Source organism: Equus asinus, chromosome 2 (genome assembly GCF_041296235.1).
Source record: "Equus asinus isolate D_3611 breed Donkey chromosome 2, EquAss-T2T_v2, whole genome shotgun sequence".
Lineage (NCBI taxonomy): Eukaryota > Metazoa > Chordata > Mammalia > Perissodactyla > Equidae > Equus > Equus asinus.
The window spans coordinates 179,652,281-179,677,964 of NC_091791.1; the positions used below are offsets into that span (position 1 = coordinate 179,652,281).

The 25,684-nt window shown below is 37.2% G+C and overlaps 1 protein-coding gene across 1 annotated transcript in view; it reads right to left on the bottom strand.

The window, feature by feature from the left end:
• The window catches only part of BAZ1A (bromodomain adjacent to zinc finger domain 1A), an 83,345-nt gene that overhangs the window by 56,599 nt on the left and 1,062 nt on the right, over window positions 1–25,684 (bottom strand). Inside the window, exon 3 of the mRNA XM_044765485.2 lies at window positions 15,766–16,044. Within this exon, the coding sequence (XP_044621420.2) occupies window positions 15,766–16,044 (279 nt within the window). The remainder of the gene's footprint in view (window positions 1–15,765; window positions 16,045–25,684) is intronic.

Consider the following 25,684-nt stretch of genomic DNA (forward strand, 5'->3'; position numbering starts at 1 on the left):
TATGGATTAAATCCTGCATATTTCTAATAAATTTCAAACACCTTGATATTATCAGTATACTGCTTAAACTCTTTAGTATTCAAAACTATCATCTTAAAGCGATAGGAGTTAGTTTGGCTGAAATATCAACCAAATTAATTAAAGCTTTACCAAAATACTTTAAAATTCCAATCAGTGCATTCAGATTAATAGGTATTCAAAGTGTTTTGGGGCTTAGCTTCATGCTTGCCTGGCATACTGATCCAACATGTAAGAAGAGATGATAACCTTGTGAGGAGGCAAGATCAACACAGAAGATCACAGACAACAAAACATTAAATGTAACAAAATGCCACCACAGATTTAGCAGCAAATGACCTTTTTTTCCCAAGATGACAGTACTTTAGAACACTTAAATTGGCCTCAATGGATATAGGCTGGATATAGGAAGAGAAGTACGCTTCTTGCCTTTCCTCTATCTTGCTGCATTGTGAACAATGAAAACAACGGTCACAACCTTGGGATGATGGAGCAGAAAACAGGAAAAAGCCTATGTTTCAGATAACTTTGTGGACCTGCATGCCCAGCCCTACACTATAACTTCTGTATTTAATTTTACATGACAGAGAAATTTCTATTTTGTTTACGCCACCAAAATTTTTTCTTATATGCACCACCCAAGTCAAATCCCAACTGATGATAAAAAGCAATAAGCAATCTATTACATGTACTAGGTGTGTTTTTTTGTTTTGCTTTGTTTTTTAAAGATGGGCACCTGAGCTAACATTCATCTGTTGCCAATCTTCTTTTCTTCTTTTCTCCAAAGCCCCCAGTACATAGTTGTATATTCTAGTGTAAGTGCCTCTGGTTGTGCTGTGTGGAACACTGCCTCAGCATGGCCTGACGAGCAGTGCCATGTCCACGCCCAGGATCTGAACCGCCGAAACCCTGGGCCACTGAAGCAGAGCGCATGAACTTAACCACTCGGCCACAGGGCCGGCCCCTGCACTAGGTGTTTTTATTAAGCAAATTTTATTAAACACTGAGCAGTTTATAAACATTTTGCCTATGTTAAATTTATTTTGAGTCAGAGTATGGTATTCTTCAATTCAGCCAACAAAAGCTGAATAAGATTTTCAAACTTAAAAGTCACCTTGTCATTAGCAATATAGATTTCAAATCCTATTTGTTTCAGAAAACTGAAAATCTGAAGAAGGAAAATAAGTTAACAATCTATGATCTGTGGGTGTGGCTATAAAAGAGCAACATGAGGGATCTTTGTAGTGATAGAAATGTTCTGTAAAATGACTATCAATGTCAACGTCCTGGTTGTGATATTGTACTATAATTTTGCAAGACAGTACCATTGGGGGAAATTCTGTATTATTTTATAACAGTATGCGAATCTACAGTTATATCAAAATAAGATCAATTTTAAAATGCTAAATGATAAACATTAGGAAAATATTAACTCCAATTAAAAGCATTCATGTCACATCATGGAGAAAAAAAGTCAATAAAAGATGAAAGTAATGTATATTATATGTATTACTAAAAAGCTGTAGTAAATAATGACACTGTAGTATTGGCAAAAGAATAGCCATACAGATCATCGGAAGAGCAAAGAGTCCAGAAATACACTCAAGATTCCATTTATATTTATATTCTGGAAAGGGCAAAATTATAAGGACATAAAACACATCAACAGTTGCCAGAGGCTAGGTGGTGGGGGCAAGGGTTGACTACAAATGGGCACAAAGGAACTTTCAGGGGGTAATAGAAATGTTCTATGTCTTACTGTGGTGGGTTACATGACTGCATATGTCAAAAGTCAGAACTATACAGCAAAAAGGGGGCATTTCATCATAAGAAAGTAATGTACTTTAATAAAACTACATTAGTTTAGACTACTTAGGACAAAGGCCTATCTGAACGTGAGTTAATTTAAATTACTCTTTAACTTGAAAAACATTTATTGCTTTCCTAAAAACACTAATATACATGAGAATGGCTAATTGAAGTAGGTCTACTTGTTAGATCTCATTGAATAGACTGCTCCTGAAATGCTTATCAGAAGAATAGCCAGAGCTCTGTGTAATTCAAAAACTATGTAACGGGAGTCCTATTCTCCAGTTTGTTTCCATCTCAACTATAAACATTATAAAAATTCACCTTAAAAATCCCTATTTTTCATGAAAAGAAGTTCAATATACTGATGTTCTCTCTTACAACTTGAGTTAGTTACATCAAATAAAGTCAGATGATTTCTGCACAAAATACAGTACATAAGAAATAACTACAAGAATTTGCAAAGAAATTATTATATACACAAATAACAAACTAATACGACAAAATTATACTATTACTCCTTGCATTCTAAAATTCTTCTAGCTGGAAGCTCAAACAAAATAACCTGCATATTTTTTACTATCCTTAGAGCCAATAAACATTCTTCATATGACAATGAACACTGACTGACACACTGGCTGGAAGCAGATGAAGAAAGATACAAGCATATCTTTATAAAGATAAAAGGTAAACATCAGCCCATTCTAATGGCCAATCATAGCAAATTATTAATGGAGTGCTAAATTAATGTAGCATTACAGTACCTTTTATTCCTTCTATTTGAATGGTAGTGATATATTCACTAGCCAATTAAGAATGACCTATGTCCTTTTTTTCTAGTTTTATTGAGAAATAATCAACATATATCACTGTATAAGCTTGAGACATACAACATAATGGTTTGATTTACATTATTGTGAAATGATTACACAACAGCTTCAGCTAATATCCATCATCTCATATAGATACAATAAAAAGAAAAGACAATTTTCTCCTTGTGATGAGAACTCTCAGGATTTATTCTCTTAACAACTTTCCTACATATCATACAGCAGTGTTAAGTATAGTCATCATGTACATTACATCCCTAGTACTAATTTATCTTATAACTGGAAGTCTGTACCTTTTGATCACCTTCCTCCAACTCCTCCTCCCCTCTATGTCCTCTTAATGCATTTATCTTATTCAATCCTTTATTAGTTATTCAGATATTTCACTTATCTTTGCCCTGCAAACTCTACCCCTACTTCCAATAGACCATATTAGGCTTGAGACAATAAGTACTAATGCTTTACTCATAACTGATTATCCTGTTATTTCTAACACAGTGGTTTTCAGAGAAGGTTTTGAAATTAATTGGATAAAAACAAAAAATATGACTCAAGACTCTATCCCATCAAGTTTTATTTTCTTTATAGCACTGATCAGTTTCTGAAATTATCCTGTTGATTTGTGTGTTTCTCTCTTGCACTTGAATGTAAATTCCTAGTCCTTGTCTGCTTCACTATCCTCTTCCTAATACCTACGGCAGTACTGAGCAAACAATGCTTTCTGAACGAATCACATAAAATTTGGCTTTATGTATACTTAAGTACTAAATCAGAATATTCCCTACCACCTCCAAGAAGTCATAAATAATTGCACTTTTCATCGCTGGAAACTGTGCCAAAAGACAGAAAAACAACAAATACAAATTCTATTTTTCCCCATGCTTTTGTTGACAACATTCTTTCATCTGAAAGCAAAATATTTGAAAAGAAGAAAGCTTAAACAGCTCAGAGTACAGACATAAAATAATTAAGGCACTCTCTGATAAGTACAATGATTAAGAATTTAAATAGCAGGGGAACCTGTTCAAACACTAGAGCTTTTTTGCCCTTAGAATCAATGATGGGACGATGATACTCATTTTCAGACAACCAAAAATATGACCTGAAACACTCTTAAATGATCAAAAGCCTAATCTAACCACATATATACAATCCTATGTTTGTTCATACTTTGACAGAAATTATAAAATGCTCAAGTAACGTGAAAAGTAAACAGTGGGTGATCAATAAAGTACATTTAACTATAATCTTTTAATCCTGCTTAAGTGCTATCCTCTAGTATTTTTTTCCACACTTTTATTTCTCCCAAACAGAGGCACACTGGTTCTGACACTGCGTGTGTCTGAAAACTTCACCATTTGTGACCTTGGGCAAGTTTTAATTAATTACCCTCTGTGCATGAGCTCCTCAACTGTAACATGAGCAAATTACATATTGGCTGTTGTGGGAATTAAATAAATTATTATAAGTAAAAAAGCTTAAAACAATGCCTGGCATATAGCAAGCTCTCAGAAGTTTACTGGTACTATTATCATCTCCCTAAAATGACATATAGCGACTCTCAAGGACAGTGACTATGATGTGAGAAAACTAGGGACTGGCTACAAAAAAGATGAGTCATCAGAGCTGGCAGACTCTTCACTTGTCTCTGACAAGTACAGGAAGGATCTAACATTCACTGAGTGCTTTATGTGCCAAGCACTATGCTGGACTCCTAACAAATATTAATGACTGTGGCCAACTATTGCAGTTATGGCCCTCCTTCAATTATACCTCCCGGATCCTCTCCCATGTTAACTCTGGATTTGCTCATGTGACTTGCTTTGGTCAATGGAACACTAGCAAACACGCAGCACACTGAGGCTTGAAATGTGCTTGCATATTGGAGCTTGCCTTCTCTTGCTGCTGCTACCATCCTGGAAACAAGTTTGGATTAGCCTCCTGAAGGATGAGAGGCCACATGGAAGTACCTACCCTAGTCTGAAGCCCTAGACATGTGAGTAACACCATCCTAAAGTAGATGACCCAGACAATTCAGTCCCAGACAGGCCATGCCAGACCAAAGGAACATCTCAGCCAACAACAGAATCATGAGAATAACGTTATTGATTTAGGCCACTAAGTTTTGGGAGTGGTTTGTTATGCAGCAAAAGCTAACTAACACAACTACCATATGAATGTAGGTATTATTTCAGTTTTACAGATGAGGAAAAAAGATTACATCAGTTTGGCTCCAAAGGCTTGTTCCACCATACCAAGCCACTTCTGCATGCCATACTCTGAGGTTCCAGATAAAAAGGGGATGTCTGGGGATTTTATTCTACAATCCTTATTTATGAGTAACCTTTCCTCTACACCAGGAGCCAGCACACTATGGGCCATGGGCCAAATTCAACTCACTGTCTGTTTTTGTATGGTCTGTGAGCTAAGACTGGTTTATACATTTTTAAAAGATTTAAAATGAAAATCAGAATAATATTTTGTGACACATGAAAATAATATGAAATTCAAATTTCAGTGTTCGTAAATAATTATTAGAATACAGCCATGCTCATTCACATACTGTCTATGGCTGCTTTTGCACTGTAACAGCAGAGTTGAGCGGCTGAGAAGGAGACCATATGGGCTGCAAAGCCTATATTTAGTATTTACTGTCTGGCCCTTTATTTTAAAAAACGTGTGCCGACCTCTGCTCAGAATTATTCTCTTGGCATATGTTTTTAATCTGAACAAAGGATTTTGCCCAGCCTTTAGTGATGAGTAGATTTTTTTTGCACTTTTACCACTCTTCTTCCTTTCGTTGAAAATTATTTTAGTTTATGTCATTTCTCTAAGTTCTCCTTTAACTTTTATCTTTGGATGGTCTCTGAATTTGGCTAAGACAGACAGATAGCTCCATTTTAAAAATAGTAATTTAGAATCATAGGTGAAATGAATTCCACTACTGGCCTCCAAGGCAGTATGGAAAGTTAACTAAGATTTTGTTCTCAGAGAAATTCAAAGTACCTATGAAGAAAGTTGTTTGTTAAACTGTAATCTTATATTGACCAACAGCATCATGAGGAAGGTAGAAAAGATATAGGAGAGATTTTATTCAGAAGACTCTCTAATTTCTCAGACCTGAACCTGTGTAATCACTATGCGGAAATAAACTTCCCTTTAATTCCTAACAGGGATTTCAGATTTCAGTAGCTATCTTCTATGAGATCAGTCTCTAATATTCTCCTGCCACAGCGAACTGAGAACTTCAGAACTACTATTATTCTACTTCACTGTCCCGCTGCTAATCGGTTCAGTAAAACACAAACTGAAGCAAACGAACATTTGATTTCCTTTTATATTAGAAAAGAAGGGAACCTCAATTTACTTGCCATTCTCCATTTTTATCATTTTTCTTACTATAAGCAAGAGCCCCAGAGTAATGAAGCAAGAGCCCCAGAGTAATGACCATAAGTCTTGGTGGAGACCCAGCCGACTCTTTCTACTTGGCGTTAGTGCAAAGGATCAATAAAGAAGTTGCAGGGCTGGCCAGGTGGCACAGCTGTTAAGTTCGCATGTTCCGCTTCTCGGCAGCCCGGGGTTCGCCAGTTCGGATCCCGGGTGCGGACATGGCACCGCTTGGCACACCATGCTGTGATAGGCGTCCCACTGATAAAGTAGAGGAAGATGGGCACAGATTTTAGCTCAGTAGAGGAAGATGGGCATGGATGTTAGCTCAGGGCCAGGCTTCCTCAGCAAAAAGAGGAGGACTAGCAGTACTTAGCTCAGGGCTAATTTTCCTCAAAAAAAATAAATAAAAAATAAAAAAGTTGCCAGAGAAACTAACCCCCCTCATGCCCAACATTAGTCATTCAAAGGCTTTTGAGAGGCATTAGACAAATGTTCCTATTGGTCAATGCAATGCGAAGGCCCTTAAAACAATGAAGTAGATGAATGAATACATTTGTATGACAGTCTAAATTTCACTGAACTATTTTGGTTAAGTATCAAGCAGTTGAGTCCGTACAGAAATATTTACAGCATAAGTTTTATATGTTATTTGAATTAAATACGTTTAGAAAAACAAATTCATTTTCATTTACTTTTGTGACTATTTAGGATTTTTAGGGCATAATGAGGGTTTCCTAGGATAATCTCCCAATTTATTTTATGCAAGTAAATAAAGATTCTAAATTTTAACTGTTAAACTTGCAATGACAATCCAGAAATCAGTTGGCTTGTAAGTCTAAGTCCCTGGTACATACAACAAACAATACATATCTAAAGAAGATGGTTCCTCTCTGACTTTGAATTCCAAGAAAGAACAGCTGTCCCAAATAGCCTCCTTTATTTTTCTATTAAAAGTTATATCATCAACATATTAGGGTCATCAGGAACTAAAGACTGTAAACAACAATTTTGGGATGTTGCTTAGGACTCTCCTTGGCCAAGAACCAGGAATTTTGACCTTAAAAGGTTAGTAGTGTAAGCTAACCAACAGAAAACCTTCCTTCTGAAAAAGAGCAATAATAAATTTAATATATGCTGCTAAACATTCTATACTACCTTTGCGCCTAAATAAGAAGTCTTCCTCCTTTAATCCTTCCTACTAATTTATATTTTTCTCTGTCTTCAAATTTCCAGTCAACTCTTTTCCAAAAACTCTTTTGATTAATCCCACCTGGATCCAGTCACCGACATCCAAGCATGTACATTTAAATCAAAACAACTGTATTTGTACCTCACTTTTATCTTTTATGCTCAATCTATCTTCTCAATATATTTGCTATTTCTCTTTGTCCTCAATATTAATGCATTTTAATTAATTACAATTCACTAACACCATTAAGGCCAGCAATTTAGAAAGAGCCCAAAGATAAAATGTCCATTTTATCATTTCCAATTCTAATATATACTAAGTGCCTACTCTCTATGTGATAGGTTTTTATGCTAATTTTCTCCTACTTCATTAGACTAAAGTACTTAAAGCATTCCACCAATACAACATAGAAAGCCAAAGGGAACAGACTGTAATAGCTGAATAGTTAAGAGCTCTAGTTGGTCACTATTTGGTGCCAAAATTGATATCAGTTTGTAAAATTAAAAAGAACTCTAAAATCTTTACTTGGTAAGGTAGTTCTAAAAACAATACTCAACTGTACTCTTATGCTTCTTGACTAGATAACATTTTGTAACCTTTAAATCTAAATGGTACTGGGGTAATATTTGGGAAAATCTAGCTATATACAAAACTCTTTGGTGCAAATCCAATTCTGTTATTTTACTCATTTAATCTACACTGGGGAAAAGGTCTGTCAGTCAGTCAAAGGTCACAGATTGTTTGGAAGAAAATCCAGTTTATTATTTCCAAAGAGAGAATTCACACAAGGCTAGTAAAAGGAATAACTTTCTCCACCCTCAGAAAAAGGCAATGTTCTAAGTAAGCCTTTTAAGGAACCAGTAGTTTAACCACTTTATGCAAAACCAATTAGAAATGGTACACATCTGTGTGTTCTGATATAAGAAGACATTCAACCATTAAGTGAAAAAGCTGCTTCATATTTATTTTTAATTTAGTGTAGTACAGAAAAAAATGAACTGTGCACTTATTTTTTGACAGTGGTTATCTCCGAAGGGAGCATGTGGGAAATGCACTCTAGGCCTTCACCTTTTGTACTTTTCTCTGATACATATCAATCTTTATAGGAAAAAAGCAGCATTTTTTTAAATTATAAACTTTAGTCTTAATAAGAAAAGGACATAACTTTTTTTTTTTTAATTTAAAAGGCTTTAAGTTTTTAGAGCAGTTTTAGGTTCACAGCAAAATTAAGAGGAAGATACAGAGATTTCCCACACACTCCCTGCCCCCACACATGCACAGCTTCTCCAATTATCAACATCCCCCACCAGAGTGCTGCATTTGTTACAAGTGATGAACCTACACTGAGACACCATCATTACCCAGAGTTCATAGTTTACATTACGGTTACTCTTGGTGTTGTACATTCTGTGGGTTTAGACAAATGTATAATGACATGTATCCATCATTATAGTACCACACAGAGTATTTTTACCACCGTAAACATCCTCCATGGTCCACCTATTCATCTCCCCCCACCACCACAACCTCCACCTCTGGCAACCACTGATCTTTTCACTGTCTCCATAGTTTTGCCTTTTCTAGAATGTCATATTAGTTGGAATCATACCATATGTACTCTTTTCAGATTGGCTTCTTTCACTTAGTAATATGCATTTAACATCCCTCCATGTCTTTTTGTGGCTGGATAGATCATTTCTTTTTACTGCTGAATCCATCACTGTCTGGATGTACCACAGTGTATTTATCCACCTACTAAAGGACATCGTAGTTGCTTCAAAGTTTTGCAATTATTAACAAAGCTGATATAAACATTAGTGTACAGGTTTTTGTGTGGACATGAGTTTTCATCTCCTTTGGGTAAACACCAAGATACATATAATCTTTTTGAAAATTCTGGGTCACCCATCAGTATCATGAGAATCAAAATGAAAGCATCTAGCACACTGCCTAGCATACAGGAAAACTTCAATAAATACTAGCATTCTCTCCATTCTGCAATGTCTTCTAATGCTATCAAATTATATACTGAGCCAGGCCAGCGTACTTTGCAGGTAATGTTTATTCTCGCTCTCCTTTGCTATCAGGTGCCACTTGTTGCTGCTGTTAGTATACCTACTTTTAGAAGTACCTTCTCACACCTGTTGCTTCAAATCTCCTATGAACTTTTTCAGCTCCCAGAAGATCTTGACTGTCCTTGTAAAATGTCTAAAAATAAGTTGCCCAAAGCCCATTTTAATTGAAAAAAATTATCAAATACACAATTATATTTTGACTCAAATTTTCAGATTCTCTCAAACTCTAGTCCTGTCTTTAGACTGAATGATGACTCAACAGTCCAAAACGTTTATTTGTTAGGCGACTTTTACCTCCTTTTTCCTGATTTAATTCTCCAATTCCAGGGTGGGAGAGATAAGATGGGTTTATCACACAAGCACCGGAGTTCTAGCTCGCCATTCTCCCAACCCTTCATTAAACAATGATTATCAGGCTTGATAATGATAAGAAAATTTCTTGATAAGAAAATGATAAAGTTAAGCAAAACTCAGATGCCTTAAAATCTGCTTGTGTAGGATTTTTTAGAAGACCAGGTACAAATGTGGGATGACTATCTTCAAAAACAAACAATTATGTCTAAGACAATGAAATTATTAACTGTGGGGTTTCCTTTCAAAATTGCAATAGGGAAATTTGATTTCAAGTTACAGTGGCCCAGGCAGCCAATGCAGCACCACATCATTATTGGCATCTCTCAAAAAAAAAAAAAAATCCTCAAACTGCATGGCCCCCAATAAACACATTCAAATACTAAAAAGACACCTACATTACATGGCAATATTATACAATACAGCTTAAAAAAATCACATTCATTGTTTCACTTCATCCTGTGAGGCAATCCTATAAGGCAGGGTCCATTTTACAGATGAAAAGACTAAAGCTTAAAGAGTTTAAATTACTTCCTCAGAGCTATACAGCTACTCATAAATGGCAGAATCCAAAACCAAGGAGACAGTGATACAGTGAAAGGAATAATTGTGTAAGTCAGCCCTAGCTGAATTTAAATCCTACCATTCATTACTTGTAAGACTGGAATGGAAGCTCCACGACTTTGTTTTGTTCACTGCTATGGCCGCAGTGTCTAAAACAGTGCAAGTAAATAGCAGGAGATCAGTAAATACATGTTGAACAATAACAAAAAAAATCACTTAACTTCCTTGGATCTCTGTTTCCTCATCTGTAACTGGAAACAGTAAGTTCTTGCCTCTTATCTGCTGATACAATGTGTAACAAAGCATCTGGTAGGTATTTAGGAACAGACCTAACTTTTAGTTTAGTGTTCTTTTCACAAGACCACTCTGACTTCTCCTGCAGGCTCTAAGGAAGGAGGAGAGAGTAAATGTCAACATGACTGGCAGGTAAGCTGAGTGGTAATCAGGAAGGGGAGGCTGAAGAACAAACTGCTGGTTCAGTCAAGAAGTCAGCTGTTCTCTTTACTACTCTGCCATAGCAACGACAAAGGATCTTTTAGAAGAATCTCTTAGCTGACTGCTTATTTCAAAACAGATAGTCTTGGTGGGGAGGGAAGCAACTAATCTATACTTGTAAGATACAGAAAGAAAAGGGGTAGGGACACCTAAAGGTAAATGAGACAATAAGGAAAGAATATTGAGGTGAGACCATCAGAGTACACATACTGACTAATTCAATCTAAGAATGGCCCCTACTCCATTTCTCTGTGACTTAGCATGTTCTTCTCAGTAAATCTAATTCTAACGGATAAAGCAGTCTTTAGGACCACTGATAAGTACTACCAACAGAGACAGAAACAAAATGTAGATGCTACTGACAAGTAAAACAAAAAGTCAAAAGCAAAGAGAGATGGTGCTAAAAATCAAGAAATCTGCTAAGGGGATTATATCCAAAAACACAAAGAACTCTTGAAACTCAGTAATAAAAAGATAAATAACCCAATTTTAAAATGGGCAAAGGACCAGAATAGACACGTCTCCCAAGAAGACAAATAATCAATAATCACATGAAATGATGCTCAATGTAATTAGTCATTAAAGAAATGTAAATCAAAACTACAATGAGATAACCCTTCACAACCACTAGGATGGCAAAACAAAATCGAGGGACAGTAACAAACTGCTGATACACTGGTGAGGATGTGGAGAAACTGGAACTCTCATACACTGCTAGTGGGAATGTAAAATGAAGCAGCTGCTTTAGAAAACAGTTTGGAGGTTCCTCAAATGCGAAATATAGAGTACCATATGATTTAGCAATTCCACTTCTAGGTATATACCCAAGAGAACTGAAAACATATGTTCACACAAAAACTTGTACGTGAATGCTCGTGACAGCATTATTTATAAGAGCCAAAAAAGTGGAAACAACCCAAATGTCCAGCAAGTGATGAACAGACAAACAAAATGTGATAGATCCATACAGAATTTGTTTACCAATAAATAGAAATAAAATACTGATACATGCTACAATGTAGATGAACCTTGAAACATGACAGTAAGTGAACTGAGCCAGACACGGGGGCTAAATATGATTCCATTTATATGAAATGTCCAGAATAGGCAAATCCATAGAGACAGAAAGTAGATTAGTGGCTGCCGGAGGCTGAAGGGAGAGGGAAGTGGGGAGTACCTGGGAATGGGTACAGGACTTCTTAGGGTGATGAAAATATTCTGGAATTAGATAGTGGTGATAGTCACATAACCCTGTGGATATACTAAAATCCACTAAATTATACACTTCAGGTGGGTGAATTTTATGGTGTATGAATTATATCTCAATAAAGCTCATTTAACAAAAAAAGCAAAGAGATGAAAATGTGTGCACTGTGTAAGCAAATTCTTCTAACTTCACACTCCGTGGCAAAAGGATGAAGAGTGGAAGGTGAGAGTGGGAGCACAGATAGCTCATACTAGTGGATCCTGTGAAGAGAGTAAGTGCTTCCATTTCTCAGCCACTTGGAGAAATCCATTTTAACCTCTAAATACGACTCCTAAAGTATAAAGGCCACAGGAGCCTACAGGTAAAAGTCAACAAGGACATTGAGGAAACGACCTGCAGCTTATCACGGAAGAAGGGCTTGTGCTAGCCTACCCTTGAGGATGCCAGGCCCTTACTGCTACCATCATCACCTCAAAACTCAACTCAACCCCAAAAGTTACACAAGAAGATGTGAAGCCAAAAGGGACACATTCCAAATAAAAAACATCATGCCAAGTCATCTGCCCATATCAATATAATAGAGTAGGAGTTTATTAGCACGAGAGAGAACTCAAAAATCAAAATGGAAAAAGATTTTTTCTTTAAGCTGTCCTTTAAACACTTGCTGTGTGCCTGGCACTTCACATACAGCATCTCAGTTAACATTCACAATAATTCTACTAAGTACACAAGGGAGAGACAAGTGATGTTAAATAACTTGCCAAAATGTACATGGGTAGGAAGTATGTGGTGGAGGCACAATTCAACCAAAGAAAATCTAGTCAAGTTAGGCAAGTTTATATACTGAAGTTATTTTAACTGAAATTTAAGTGAAAAGGGTAAAAAGATAAGGATGTACACTGGAACTCAGGATCTAAAGCTACAGAAATCTCAAGTCAGGCTTGAAGCTTAATTATAATATAAAATATAATTTTTAATAGAAAAACTAGTCAATAATAGAAGAATATTAACTTCCATATAAGCCTCTTGGCCAACGGCAGCATTATTCCCCAAGTAAAATGCTACTATATTCTATTTATATAGCAATTCAAAATGTGTACAACACACACACAATTTCTCATTTCAGTCTCACAGTAACCTTAAAGGAAGTCTGCCAAGGTCAGTCTGACTTCAAAACCCAGACCTTCACCATCACTATTATGCTTCCCATAGTACTAGAAATCTGTAACTTTTCTCAAACCATAAACAAAAATCAAAGATAATAGTATTCTATTAAAACCAAGTGGTGAATATATGAATATGTATTGTATTTTTCTCTACCCCTTAATTATATCATTATTCTTTACACATATTTTTAAAATTCTTTTTACATTTACTGCACCTTTAAGAAAAACAAAAAATGAAACAAAACTATTTGCAACAGTATGACAAAGTTTAATATGCCTAGTATCTAATAAATAGCTCTCACAAATCTATTGATGACAAACAAGCCAAAAGAAAAATGGGCAAAGGACCTGAACAAGCCAATTAAACACTGAGATATCATCAGATTCGGCAAAGATTAAACGACTAAAATATCCAGTGTTAGTGTGAGTATAGGGAACCCAGGCCTAGCCTCCATGGCTCACTGGACCTGGATGCTCCTGAATTACTCCATTCATACGTTTATTTTAATACCTGGCAAGTCTACATTCATGTTTGCCTCTCCCTTCACTGAACTCTTTAAGAGCATCTGAATCCTTTTCACCCAACCCAGTGTCTAGCCTGCAATTGACACTCATGAATCACATAAGCAACATGTCTGTGAAACACAAAATCAGAGCAATCAGAAATATCTGGGCCTGAGATGAGAGCAAAGATGGCTAGACTCTGATAACTACTCCTGAGGCTTCGCATCTTACCATCCACCCAGCTGCTAAAGGCAAAAGTCAAGGAGTCATCCAAGATTTCTCTCTCTGCACACACAGATTAAGAATGGCCAATACGGATTATGAAAATTAAACCTTAAAACTTTTCAGAAAAATACCAATTTCTTATACTTCACTATTTAAAAGCTTCATAAGCAGGAAGAGGCATGTTTCCTAATAAGCCAGAAAATCGTGACTCCCAGATTTCCCATTTCTACAGTGCGCCCTAGTTTACTACTGTTATTAACAGCTTACCCTATCTGATGCCCATTTTTAAGGTACAACAAAAAAAACTATGCAAAAAATACTGAACCACTGCATTTCTAGATGTAAGCAATATTCCTAAGGTTAAAGGTTAATGTATCACAATGATTTGTAAATTAGAAAACACTTTTGGCATAAATCAAATAAAAACAATGACTATAAGGAGAAAAAAATTATCCTGGTTCCCAAACATGGCTCTATTATTCCTTTTGGTGATATAGATTAAAACACAAAAATGTGTTTTCTAAGTATATCACCAAAAACCCATAACACATACTCCAAAACAGTATTTATAATACGATCCTTTTTTTTAAAGGCTATGTTCTTGGTGGGATTACTGGTGACATATTAATCTCTCCATCTAAGATATGTATAATTTTTTTCCAAAGGTTACTAGACATATGAAATATCCTTCAAATTTTACCATTTGTTGCTTCTACAATTAAAAAAAAATTCAATTCTCCACCAAAATGAAATCCAAACAAATTTACATCTTAATATAAACATCTCTTGGCTTTTTAAGATACATGTAGAGCAGCATTTAATAACTATAATGGATTACATTAAGACATTACTCTGAAATTACATATCAACTCATAATGATTCTCTAAAATAAGATAATAAAGAATTAAATAACTTTTGACTCAAAGTTTAAAATTCAAAAAGAAAAAAAAATCTGAATTCAGGTCAATAAGGAGGGGAAAAAAGCATCCAGAAAACATTTTATCGTCACTGCCCCAAAAGTCAAGAAGCTATAAATAGTTTCAATGCAAACAAAGATTATTATGATAAATATCAGTGACTAGCCAATCATAAATGCTTAAGACTTCAGGACAGCACTGATAATTTTTAACTTAGTGCCACAGTAATGTCATTTTAAATTTTCATATATGAAAAACGTACTTTTTTCTTGAAGACCTGGGTAAAAGAGAAGAGAACTTAGTGGGGTATATAAAACTCAGTCCTCATTTTATCAAAGGAACTACTAAAACCCAGCAAGAAACACAGGCATATTTAAACTATAAGGTAACATAATGAGGACACAGTAGATATCTTTCTCTAAGGTTTTTTTTCACCCTTACATAAAGATGGAACTTCTATATAATGGAACTTATTATACTGTAAATAAAAAAGAGAAGAAAGATGGTTTATAAAGCAATGGACTGATCTTTAATACATTTTAAGTGAGGGGCCAGCCCAGTGGTGTAGTGGCTAAGTTTGCACGCTCCACTTTGGCAGCCCAGAGTTCACGGGGTTTGGACCCCAGGCGTGGACCTATGCACAGCTCATCAAGCCATGCTGTGGCAGTGTCCCACATACAAAATAGAGGAAGATTGGCAACAGATGTTAGCTCAAGACCAATCTTCCTCACAAAAAAAAAAAAAGATATTTTAAGTGAAAAAAGGTATAGAATATAGTATGCTACTTTTGCATCAAAAGGGACAGGAGATAGATGTATGTACATGTTTTTGGTGGTCTATATAAAAATTTGCTTTGGAAAAATACATAAGAAACTGCTAACACTAGGGCTATCCCATGGGGAGGGTAACAGGGTAGCTGGAGGACAGTAAAAGGGAAGCATTCCTCAGTTCACCCTTTTGTGTATTTTGAATTTTGAGCAATATGAATGAGTGTGTATCAAAAGGAAAAATTAAAAGTACTTTACCTTGTGCCATTGTTCCTAATGACTTCCACAGTTTCTTCAACAAAATATCGATCCTTGACATATGCAAAAATATCATCACAAATTTCGTGTAAGCGTGAACGATGGGTAAGATTGGTCAAGTATAAAACTGGAATAATTAGTGGTTCTGGAAAACTCTGAAGATTCTGTCTTGCTTTTTTTTCTGACTCAAGTGCTTCCTGATAGGTCAGTCCAGGTCTACCCGTCACAGCACAACTCCACACAAGACTGTTGCACAGAATGGTTCGTTCAAAAAAGTCACTGATTAAAAAACAAAAACAAAAACCCATTACCTATCACTTCACAAATGTTATATTAAAAGCTGATACACGATTGTGCCTTTATTGCAAAATTTTATACAGAATCATAGAACTCAAACAAGGGTTTAGTAACTGGTTAACTTACGCATTAATACAAACCTAAGAGAAAGTATATTTAAACTGGACATTTACATTTTGCAATTTAAAGGTACATTCAGCCAAACTCGGACTCGGATTTCCATCAGTTTTGAAATTGGGAGTGAAACTGAAAATAAACCCAACCTTTTTTTTTCCTTCTAAATTTTAAGCTTTACGTTCCAAAGCAGTCAAAACACTTAAGTCAATTCAAGCACTTAACTATGAATTTTAAAAGGCTTTAATATAATAGTGAAAAACCTGGACGTCTAAACATCTAACAATAAAAGAAATGTAAGTAAATTATAGTACTTCATACAATGAAAATTCATAGTCATTAACAGTATAGGGAGTTCTTAATAACATGTTAAGAGAAACAAAACTTTCCAGTTTGATTCCCCCCTACAGTTTTTGAAGGTAAAAGCTTACGAAGACCATATATATAGTATGGCCTCACTTGTGTTAAAAAAAGGAAGAAAGAAAAAGCAAAGAAAGGAAGGAAGGAAGAGAAAGATAAACTAAAGAAGCATGAAACATTTCTGGAATGTTATACAAAACTCAAGGTAGTAGCTACAAAGTCGGGTGGGACTAGGGGACCATTCTACTCAGCGCTTTTCTGCAATGCTGGAAGTTCTTACTATAAGCATTTACTTTTTTTCAAAAATTCCAGTCAGCCACTTTTAAAATGCAAGAGATCTATAACATGGAAAGGTTTCTAAGGTATATTAAGTAGAAAAACTCAAATCACTGAATAACACAAACCTATATATATTAATTATAATAAAAACAAAAATGTGTGTATTTATACAAACACTATAAACAGATGTTCCTATAGAGAAAAGGGGGGACTGGGAAGGAAAGAAAAGGAAACTTTGTTATTCTAAATACTACTATATTGTTTGTATTTTTATAATAATTTTTGAATTTTTATAATAAGCATGCACTCATTATTTTTACAATAAAACCTTTTTAAATAGAAAAGGTTAGACGTATGCAAAAAAAGTTAACAATGGCTGCCTCTAAGCGGTAAGATACGGGCAAATATATTCTCTCCTCTATACTCTGGTCTACTTTTCAATAATCATGTGTAACCGATATAATTCACTATTCTTTAACTTTTTCTCCTTGAAATCCCCCTTTCCTTCTCCCAGCATTCCAAAAAAATATTAAAACTGCTATATGTTTCCTTCCTGGTTAGTAAATCTGTATCAATTATCCCTGTAGTAGTCGATCCACAAAAAAGATCTGCAGTAATTCCATTAAGACAATTTCATTTCAGGGGCTGGCTGCGTGGCCCAGTGGTTAAGTTCTCACGCTCTGCTTCGGTAGCCCAGGATTTGCTGGTTGGGATCCTGTGAGCAGACCTAGCACCCCTCACCAAACCATGCTGAGGCAGCATCCCACGTAGCACAACCAGAAGGACCTACAACTAGAATATACAACTATGTACTGGGGGGCTTTGGGGAGAAGAAGAAGGAAAACAAAAAAGGAGATTGGCAACAGATGTTAGCTCAGGTGCCAATCTCTAAAAAAAAAAAAAAAAAAAAAGATAGTTTCATCTGTATATTTGTCCGTAGAACAACAATAAAAATGAAATCTATGGAAATAAAGTAAGAGAAACTAATCATACCTTAACATAAATGAGATCTATAAAGAGAGAACATGCATATGCCAAATTACATGACTCTAATTCAGCACAAGAAGATTTTTTTTGAAGTATGCGCCCTTTAGTAGAGAACATAAGGGATGTATACCATTAAAATACAAAGTAAAAAGTGATTATAAGACAGAGGAGATATCCCTTGGGAATTCAGAGGAAGGGAAAGAGGAGACGCAGGCAAAAAAGATCAAGAAATACTAGAACATTTTTTGGAGGAAGCGGTGTTATGAGTTAAGAAAGGAAAAGTAGAGTTGAAGAAAAATGCCGGAAGAAAAAAGATGAATATAAGCTGCTTATTATTCAAAAGAAAACCTATGTCAGATAAATAATTTGTTAGCTAAGAGAGAGGCAAGAGACATACTCAATAGGTGTTTATCAGTGGTGCAGAAAAAAATGAATAAATAAATGGATCTTCGAAGAGGTCTTATTTAATTTTTACTCCCTAAAACGCAGTTCACTTAGAAAGCTTTGTACAAGTTTTAAACTTTTTCCCATAGAAACAAACATACCTGTTAAGACTTAACTTCCCAAGCCAACAGATAGTTAGCCATAATGTGCATGACATAACCTCAAATAATGTAAACTATATCTAGTACTATTTAAGAAAAACATACTTCAAGTCTAGGTATCTTATACATTAACTAGTCTCTAAACCAGTGCTAAGAGAAATAGAATGCTGGCCACACACATAATTTAAAATTTTCTAGTGGCCACATTCAAAAAGTTTTAAAGAAACACTAATGAAATTACTTTTATAATTTATTCAACTCAATATATCCCAACATAATTTCATTTCAGTATATAATCAATATTGAAATATTTTACTTTTTTGTTGTTGGCAGTAAGTCTTCAAAATCCAGTATATATTTTACATTTATTGCACATCTTAATTCTGACTAGTCACATTTCAAGTTCTTAATAACCCCCCCGCCAAGTAATGGCTCCTGTATCGGACAGCACAGCTCTAGCCACGGCAGGTCAGTGTTTGGTAGCCTGGCGTATTTGGCGGGTCATGGGGTACTGATGACATGGCCGGGGGCAGACTTCACACTGAGCTGCAGTAAACACTATTTAGATTTAACATTGTTCAAAATGCCAAGAAGAGCAATGGCACAAGTGCCACAAACCTCCACAGAACACGTGCTACCAGGCAGAAAAATAGGCTAGTCAGTAACCAGTGATGTACAGCTGCCCTTCTACACCCAGGTTTACACCGACCAGCAAAGTATTTGCACTGTTTGTTTCCTTTGTTATTCTACAAAGTTGTTGTTACATTATAGCCCTGCTGTGCACAAAGATCCACCTTCAGGAGGAGGGAGGCAGGGCCCACCACCACAGTGGCCATTTTAAAGCAAGGGGAAAAAAAGCCTATTTCTCCCTACTCATCACTCCCTACCAGCATGGCACCATCTCTAACATTCCCTACCTTCACTGTCTCCCACTACTGCAATTCTGCTCTTCAGCCGTTCACCGTACACATTCAAATGTGTAGGATTGTGTTAATACTGAATTCTAGGGGGTTGGTTACAGTGCCTCTTCAATTTGTATATTATAAGAATATAAAATGATGAAACTTTTTACAAGAACCCCATTTTACTATTGTGAGCAAAAATTTATAAAATACAAAGTACTGTTTTATGTGAACATAAGTTTAGGCTAATGTAGATCATCACGTCTCCGATTTATTACTACATTCCTTCAACAGTTCTCTTTACCAGAGGTGGACATGCTACAGGCCCAGAGGCAATCCAGCCTTCCACCTGTTTTTGTAGTTTTATTAGAACACAGTCACGCCCATACCTTTAGGTACTGTCTGATTGTTTTCTCACCACATCTGCAGAGCTGAGTAGTGCAACAGACACCCTCTGACCTGCAAAGCCTAAAATACTGATTGTGGCCCTTTAAGAAAGTTTGATGACCTCTGCTCTACCATTATTTCTTAATGAAAAACTGCTTCTAAGTTACCAGGTGAAGAACTGGTAAGAACACACATCTAATGTAAAGTCAACCAACTCTTTGGGGAACAAACTGAGCAACAAAGGGCAACATACAGCTAACCTGCTGGGTATCTGGAAAACTAAAAACCCAGTAGAATGAAGTGACATAAAAACCAGAAGCCAAACAGAGTACAATTCAGAAAAGATAAACGCAAAGCATCCTCTACTAAAGAGCTAAACTATATTACCAGACATAAGACAAGAAAGATCCAGCACAATACTGCAGAAGAGATCTAAGGGACATAAGCAAACTCGTCTGTCCACAAAATAATTAGTATAACTGAGAAATGCAGCCATTTGTTAAAAACTAACATAATTCTTGATTTAAATAGCATATGACATGCAAGAGATGGAAAGTATGGCTTATAAACTGAGAAAAGTAGTAACTGCTAGAAGACAGCATGGGGTGTTTTAACAATTTCCTTCACTGACAAAGTTACAAGAGCAGGAGATTAGGAGATCACGGGCATTGCCAACTTAACATGCCTTATGTTACAGAGAGAAATATCAGCTAGATGAAAATTACATTTATCCCTAAATGGTCAGGGGGATATTAAATTAAAAATTAACAGTGTTTAGAAAAAAATTCAAAGTGTTTAGAAAAACACTTTAATGAAATATTACTTGATACTTCGTGCTTCCTCTGACAGACTTACATAATGACAGACAAGGCAGGCTCCTAAAATCTGCAGATGACACTAAGGTGAGGAATAGCAATAAAGATTTTTTAAATCTAGAGTCTAAAACCTTAAGTGCAAATCAACAAAGGTGAAACATTATACTAGCTCAACAAAATTACTAGCTTAATGAATGTGGAAAAGGCAAACTTTAAGTGAGCAGCAAATTCACACTTCTGTGCCTTTTTGTACAGTTTCTTTCACTTAAAAAGTATTCTTTAGAGCACCCTCTGCCTGGAATGCCCTTTTTCCCCATTCTGTGTCTTGACAGCTCCATCTTTCAGGACTCAACTCAGAGGCTGTCTCCTATCTGAGGACTTGCCCAACTCCCCAGCAGTTCAAGCTCCATTTTCTATGCTCCCATTACACTGGCTCCATAGCACACATGTGATTTATGCCACTGTATTGCAGGCATACATTCATTTCCCACTAGAGGGACAAATTATCTCAGCATCTCCAAAGACTCTCCAAAGTATAGCGTCAATAAACAAAGGCACTCTCACTGGCAGCCCACATTTATTTTTGTGTGTATCTAGACAGAGAAAGTGTACATATGAATGGGAAGGAGGGAGGAAAGTCTAAATCTATGCTTTACTACTTGTAGAAGGTGACTCTGGCTAAGTTACACAACCTCAACGAACCCAGTTCCCCTTCTGCAAAAGGGGGATAATATCTTCCATAAATAGGTAATATGAAAATTAAATAATATAATATGCCTGGTATAGTATATGTGCACTCAATAAATAGTACCACTTCTTACTGTTCAGGTACCATATTTGCAGAGAGATCCTAGAAGCATACACAGGAGAATAAGCAGTATGGTAGAGGAACAATGTCAGAGGAACACATACAAGACTTGATAATCTTGGAAGAAAAAGTCTGTTATTGAAAAGGAGGCTAGAAAGAGGGATTAACTTCAGAGGGCTTATCAGCGAACACCCAAAATCCAATCAGGATGACCCAAGCATAAAATCTCATCAACTGCTTAGTGGTAGACTGTTTGCAGAGGGTTGAAGGTGTGCAGACTCCTTAGAAATATGACTTCGACACTCTTCTCACAAGAGGTGGAGTCTACTCCACCACCGCTTGAATCTAGGGTGGCTGTGAGACTGGCTCTGACCAACAAAATACAGAAATGGCATTGAGAGACTTCAGCTCTCACCTTCTTGGAACCCTGAGACCAGCACCAAGCCCAGATGAGCCTTCTGAGGATGAAAGGCCACATCGCAAGAAAAGCCATCCCAGCAAACTAACTCATCACCTTATATACTTTAAATATCTTACAATTCTATGTGTCAATTATACCCCACTAAAGCTGGAAAAAAATACACAAAGAAAGAAAAGCCATCTCACGTGAGGTCCCTGATATATGACTGAGGCCACCTGTTACTCCATCCAGCCTCAGCCTGGCCTCCAGCTGACTGCAGCTGAGTGAGAGAGCACAGAGGGACCAGCAGAAACCACAGTGGCATCCACACAACAGTGAGCAAATAAAATGGGTTATGCTGAGCCACTAAGTTTTAGGGTAACTTGTTACACTACAATAACTGACATATATATTTTCTGTCTGAAAAAAGAAAGTATTAACACAAAACATGGTAGGCTGCTAAGCAGATAAAAGGAAAAACTCTGAAAGAAAAGAATTTAAGAACTTCTGCTATACTGTCCAAGGAAAAAGGACTCATGGATCCAAATATCTGGGCCATGTGACAGATTTACTCCTAAAGAGGAGCTGAACACCTAATTTGAAGCTATGAAGGTTATCCAACTTTCCTTGAAAATTCCATGCTCACCAAATGGCCTTCTGAAAGTAAGATTTCATACATAGCTGATTATCAGTACGGGAACTAGTCTGTGTGAAAGGCATTTTTCCCCATTGTAAACTGATGGCATTCTGGTTTGTATACTTAATATCTAGAGCTTCATCATTTGGGGGTGTAGTAAAGAAGTCAAATGTCTGAGCAGACGGTAGAGAGGGGTACCTACACCAAGATCTAGGCAGCCAGCTTGAATTCCAAGCAATGCTCCCAAGTTCTTGGTGCATACTTCTGCAAACTTCAACAAACATTAGGAAGAATTCTCCATAATAAGCACCGTACATTAGTAAAGAAGAACATAAACTCTGGAGTCTTAGATACGTGTCAGAATTTCAGTGTCACCAAGCGCTAGATAAGCTGGTTTTCGACACTGATCTTGGACCTACTCTCCCTACCCCAACCCCAATCTCCTCATCTGCAGAGAGGGGGCTGTTGAGAAGACTGAATTAACAAGTGAGGAGCTGATGAACAATGAAAATGGGATGCCTTAGAAACTAATCAAACACTTTTCACTGGAAAGCCACGTTGAATCAAACGGTGGTCTGTCAGTGATGTTGTAGAAGAGATTACTACATTTTTTATGAAAAGTGTGACTCACTCAAAGATGGGAAATACATTCTATTTCTAATTCCAAGGGTCTAAATGGCTAAAAAAAGGAATTATTTTATTTAGATTAAGTCACTGGGTAATATAACAAATCATTTTCCTATCCCATAAATCTAGAATTTCTGGTATTCAGACTCCTCCCATTTTTGAACAATCCACAGGCAAAAAAAAAAAAAGTAAAAACAAAATTGTTCTCAGCTATCCAAATTACAGAATAAAGTTTTATCTTATTTAGAGATTAAATTATGCACTTTAGCTTATGCATTTGCCTACAGTTAATATGCAATTTTTAAGGAGTCTTCTTTACTTATGGAAAGCAGGTCAAAGAAGAGTTAGCAATTAAAGAGCATGTAGTTCAAACAAACAAAATAAAGGAGTCTGCACTATATAATCACTAAGGATCCATCCTGGTCACAGTCTCTGTCTCAAAGAATTCAGCGTCTAGGAAAAGAGAAAATGTGAGGCAATAAATACATTGCGTTACAGTGCAATAACAGCAGATGTTACACTAGATAAAATGGAGGAGGTGATCATTGCTGCCTAGTAGGACAAAGGAGGAAGTGTTAGGCTATAATATCAAGTAAATAAAGACAGAAAACTATTTAGCAACTAAAAGGTCACTGGCAACCTCTACCAACCAGAGTTAGAGGCAAAAGTTACTTTGCATTGTGCTGGGAAGTGAACAAGGCCAGGAACTGTAGAAAATATCTTTGAGACTGATTAGAGAAAGTTCTATTCACGAAATCAAAAACCTGAGCAAAAAGGTGAGCATAGCAGTCTTCAGACAAATATAAAAGAAGAATGCACTTAAAGGATAATCTTCCGATTCATATAAACCAATTGGTAATTTAATGAATGAATGAAAACAGAAGTTTCCTTCATAGTTTCCCAAGACTTGTGCTGAGGCTCAGATTACCATAATACTGCAGACCACTATATATGATCCACCATGAATGCATTTTTGGAAAGATCTCTTTGTAATCATCTAGAAGAAAGAATAAGTAATGCCAAATTTAATACAATTAAATGACAGTTTTCTTCCAATTTTGCCAATTCAAAGTCATAGAGATTAAGACCTAAGAACACTAGGAGCCCTGCCTTGTTCAGGGTAAATGATTAAATATCTTTGCTCCCAAACCAATCGCCTCTCCTGAACTGTTTGTAATTTCCGAAAACCCAAACACTTCAGTACAGAGAAAAAAACCCAAAAAACTAGCTATTTTTAATGAATTTTTAATATCATAAGACTACAAAGAACACAGTTCCTTAATATCAATAAAAGGTAGTAGGTTTGGAATACCAAAAATTTCCTCCTTTATTTTGGCATTTCAGATTTCTCCAAGATTATAGCAAATCATCAAGAACCAAGTATATGAAAAGTGTTTAACTCAAAAAGGATAAGTCATATTCACTCTCCCTTCTAAAGTGAGAAGAGCCTCTTAAGATAAGGTTGCTTATATCAAAGAAGAAGACTTTGAAATTTAAGCCCGTTTCCTATTTCGTTGGCACTCAAATACCATTTCTTAAATATTCAGAGTTATTACCAAGGATTTTAAACTTTAAAAAAAATAAGACATCATCCTCGTCAAATTACCTAATCCAAATTCACGTAGGTAGTTACAAAACTGAACTCTATTTGAGTAACAAAACAAGTCTGTACAGGAGCAGAGTTAAGATGTGCACTTCTATATAAAAGTACTCTGTGTTGAAAAACTTCTCTAGATAGAACACGTTTATGTGTACCTCCTTCCGTGGACCTGAAGAAAAAGAAGGCCTCCTTAAAACCTCAAAGGAACTGACTTTTCTAACTTCACTACTCATTTCTCAGACAGGTGCAGAGTTCGGCTAAAGCCCTCCCTCCATCAGGCCCAGACTCAGAAAAGGTGCCTCCTACACGCAATTTATTTGGTTGCTATAACACTTGGTTCCTAAGCCACAAGTGGAGAGGATAAAGCCTAAGAAAAAGGGAGGATCAGGCTGTTTCAGTGATTGATCAATTCAGGTTCTCACTTGGAGATCCTGTTTAAACACAGATCTCTGAAACACCCTGTTGTTTGGTGTCACAGGACAAGGGGATCTCTCGGGATAAACCAGGCGAGGGACTGAAAATTTAGGGGCTGAAACTACACACGCAGCGGCTCCGGATTCTTATCAAAACAATAGCGAGTGGCACATGTCAGGCGGCCCACATGCGCGGGGGGATAAAGAGGAGGCTGGCTGAGGCTGCAGTTGAACTTGTCTTAACCCCCTCCCCCAACTCCCCCCGCCGGCCTCCAGGCTCGCCGGAGCGCAGACCAGGGGCGCCCGGGGCCCTGCTCCCTCCCCTCCTCCTCCCCCGCCTAGCCCCCACTTCTTCCTCACCCGGTCTCCCGGGGGCGGAGACGCCGAGTTCTCCGCAGCCCGGAGTTAGTCACCCAGAAGAGGCGGTGACAGAGCGCACGGCTGGCGTCGCGCACTCCGAGGCCTAGCCGCACCGGACGGGAGGCCGCCGGCCCCGGCCCCCGCCCCGGGAGCGCCCCCCGCCCCGAGTCTCACCTCCGCTCCCGCCCGCCCCGACCCTACCCTGGGCAGCTCCCTCGTCAGGCTCCACTCCACCGGGGAAGCGGCGCCCAGCCCGGCCGTTTCCTGCCCCCCGGGGGCGGGGATTCCCTCCCGGGGCCGGGGGCCGGCGGCCTCGAGCCGCTGACCCGGGCGGGGATCCCCTCGGCCGCCGGGCGGGGATCCCGGAACTGGCCGCGGAGCGCGCGTG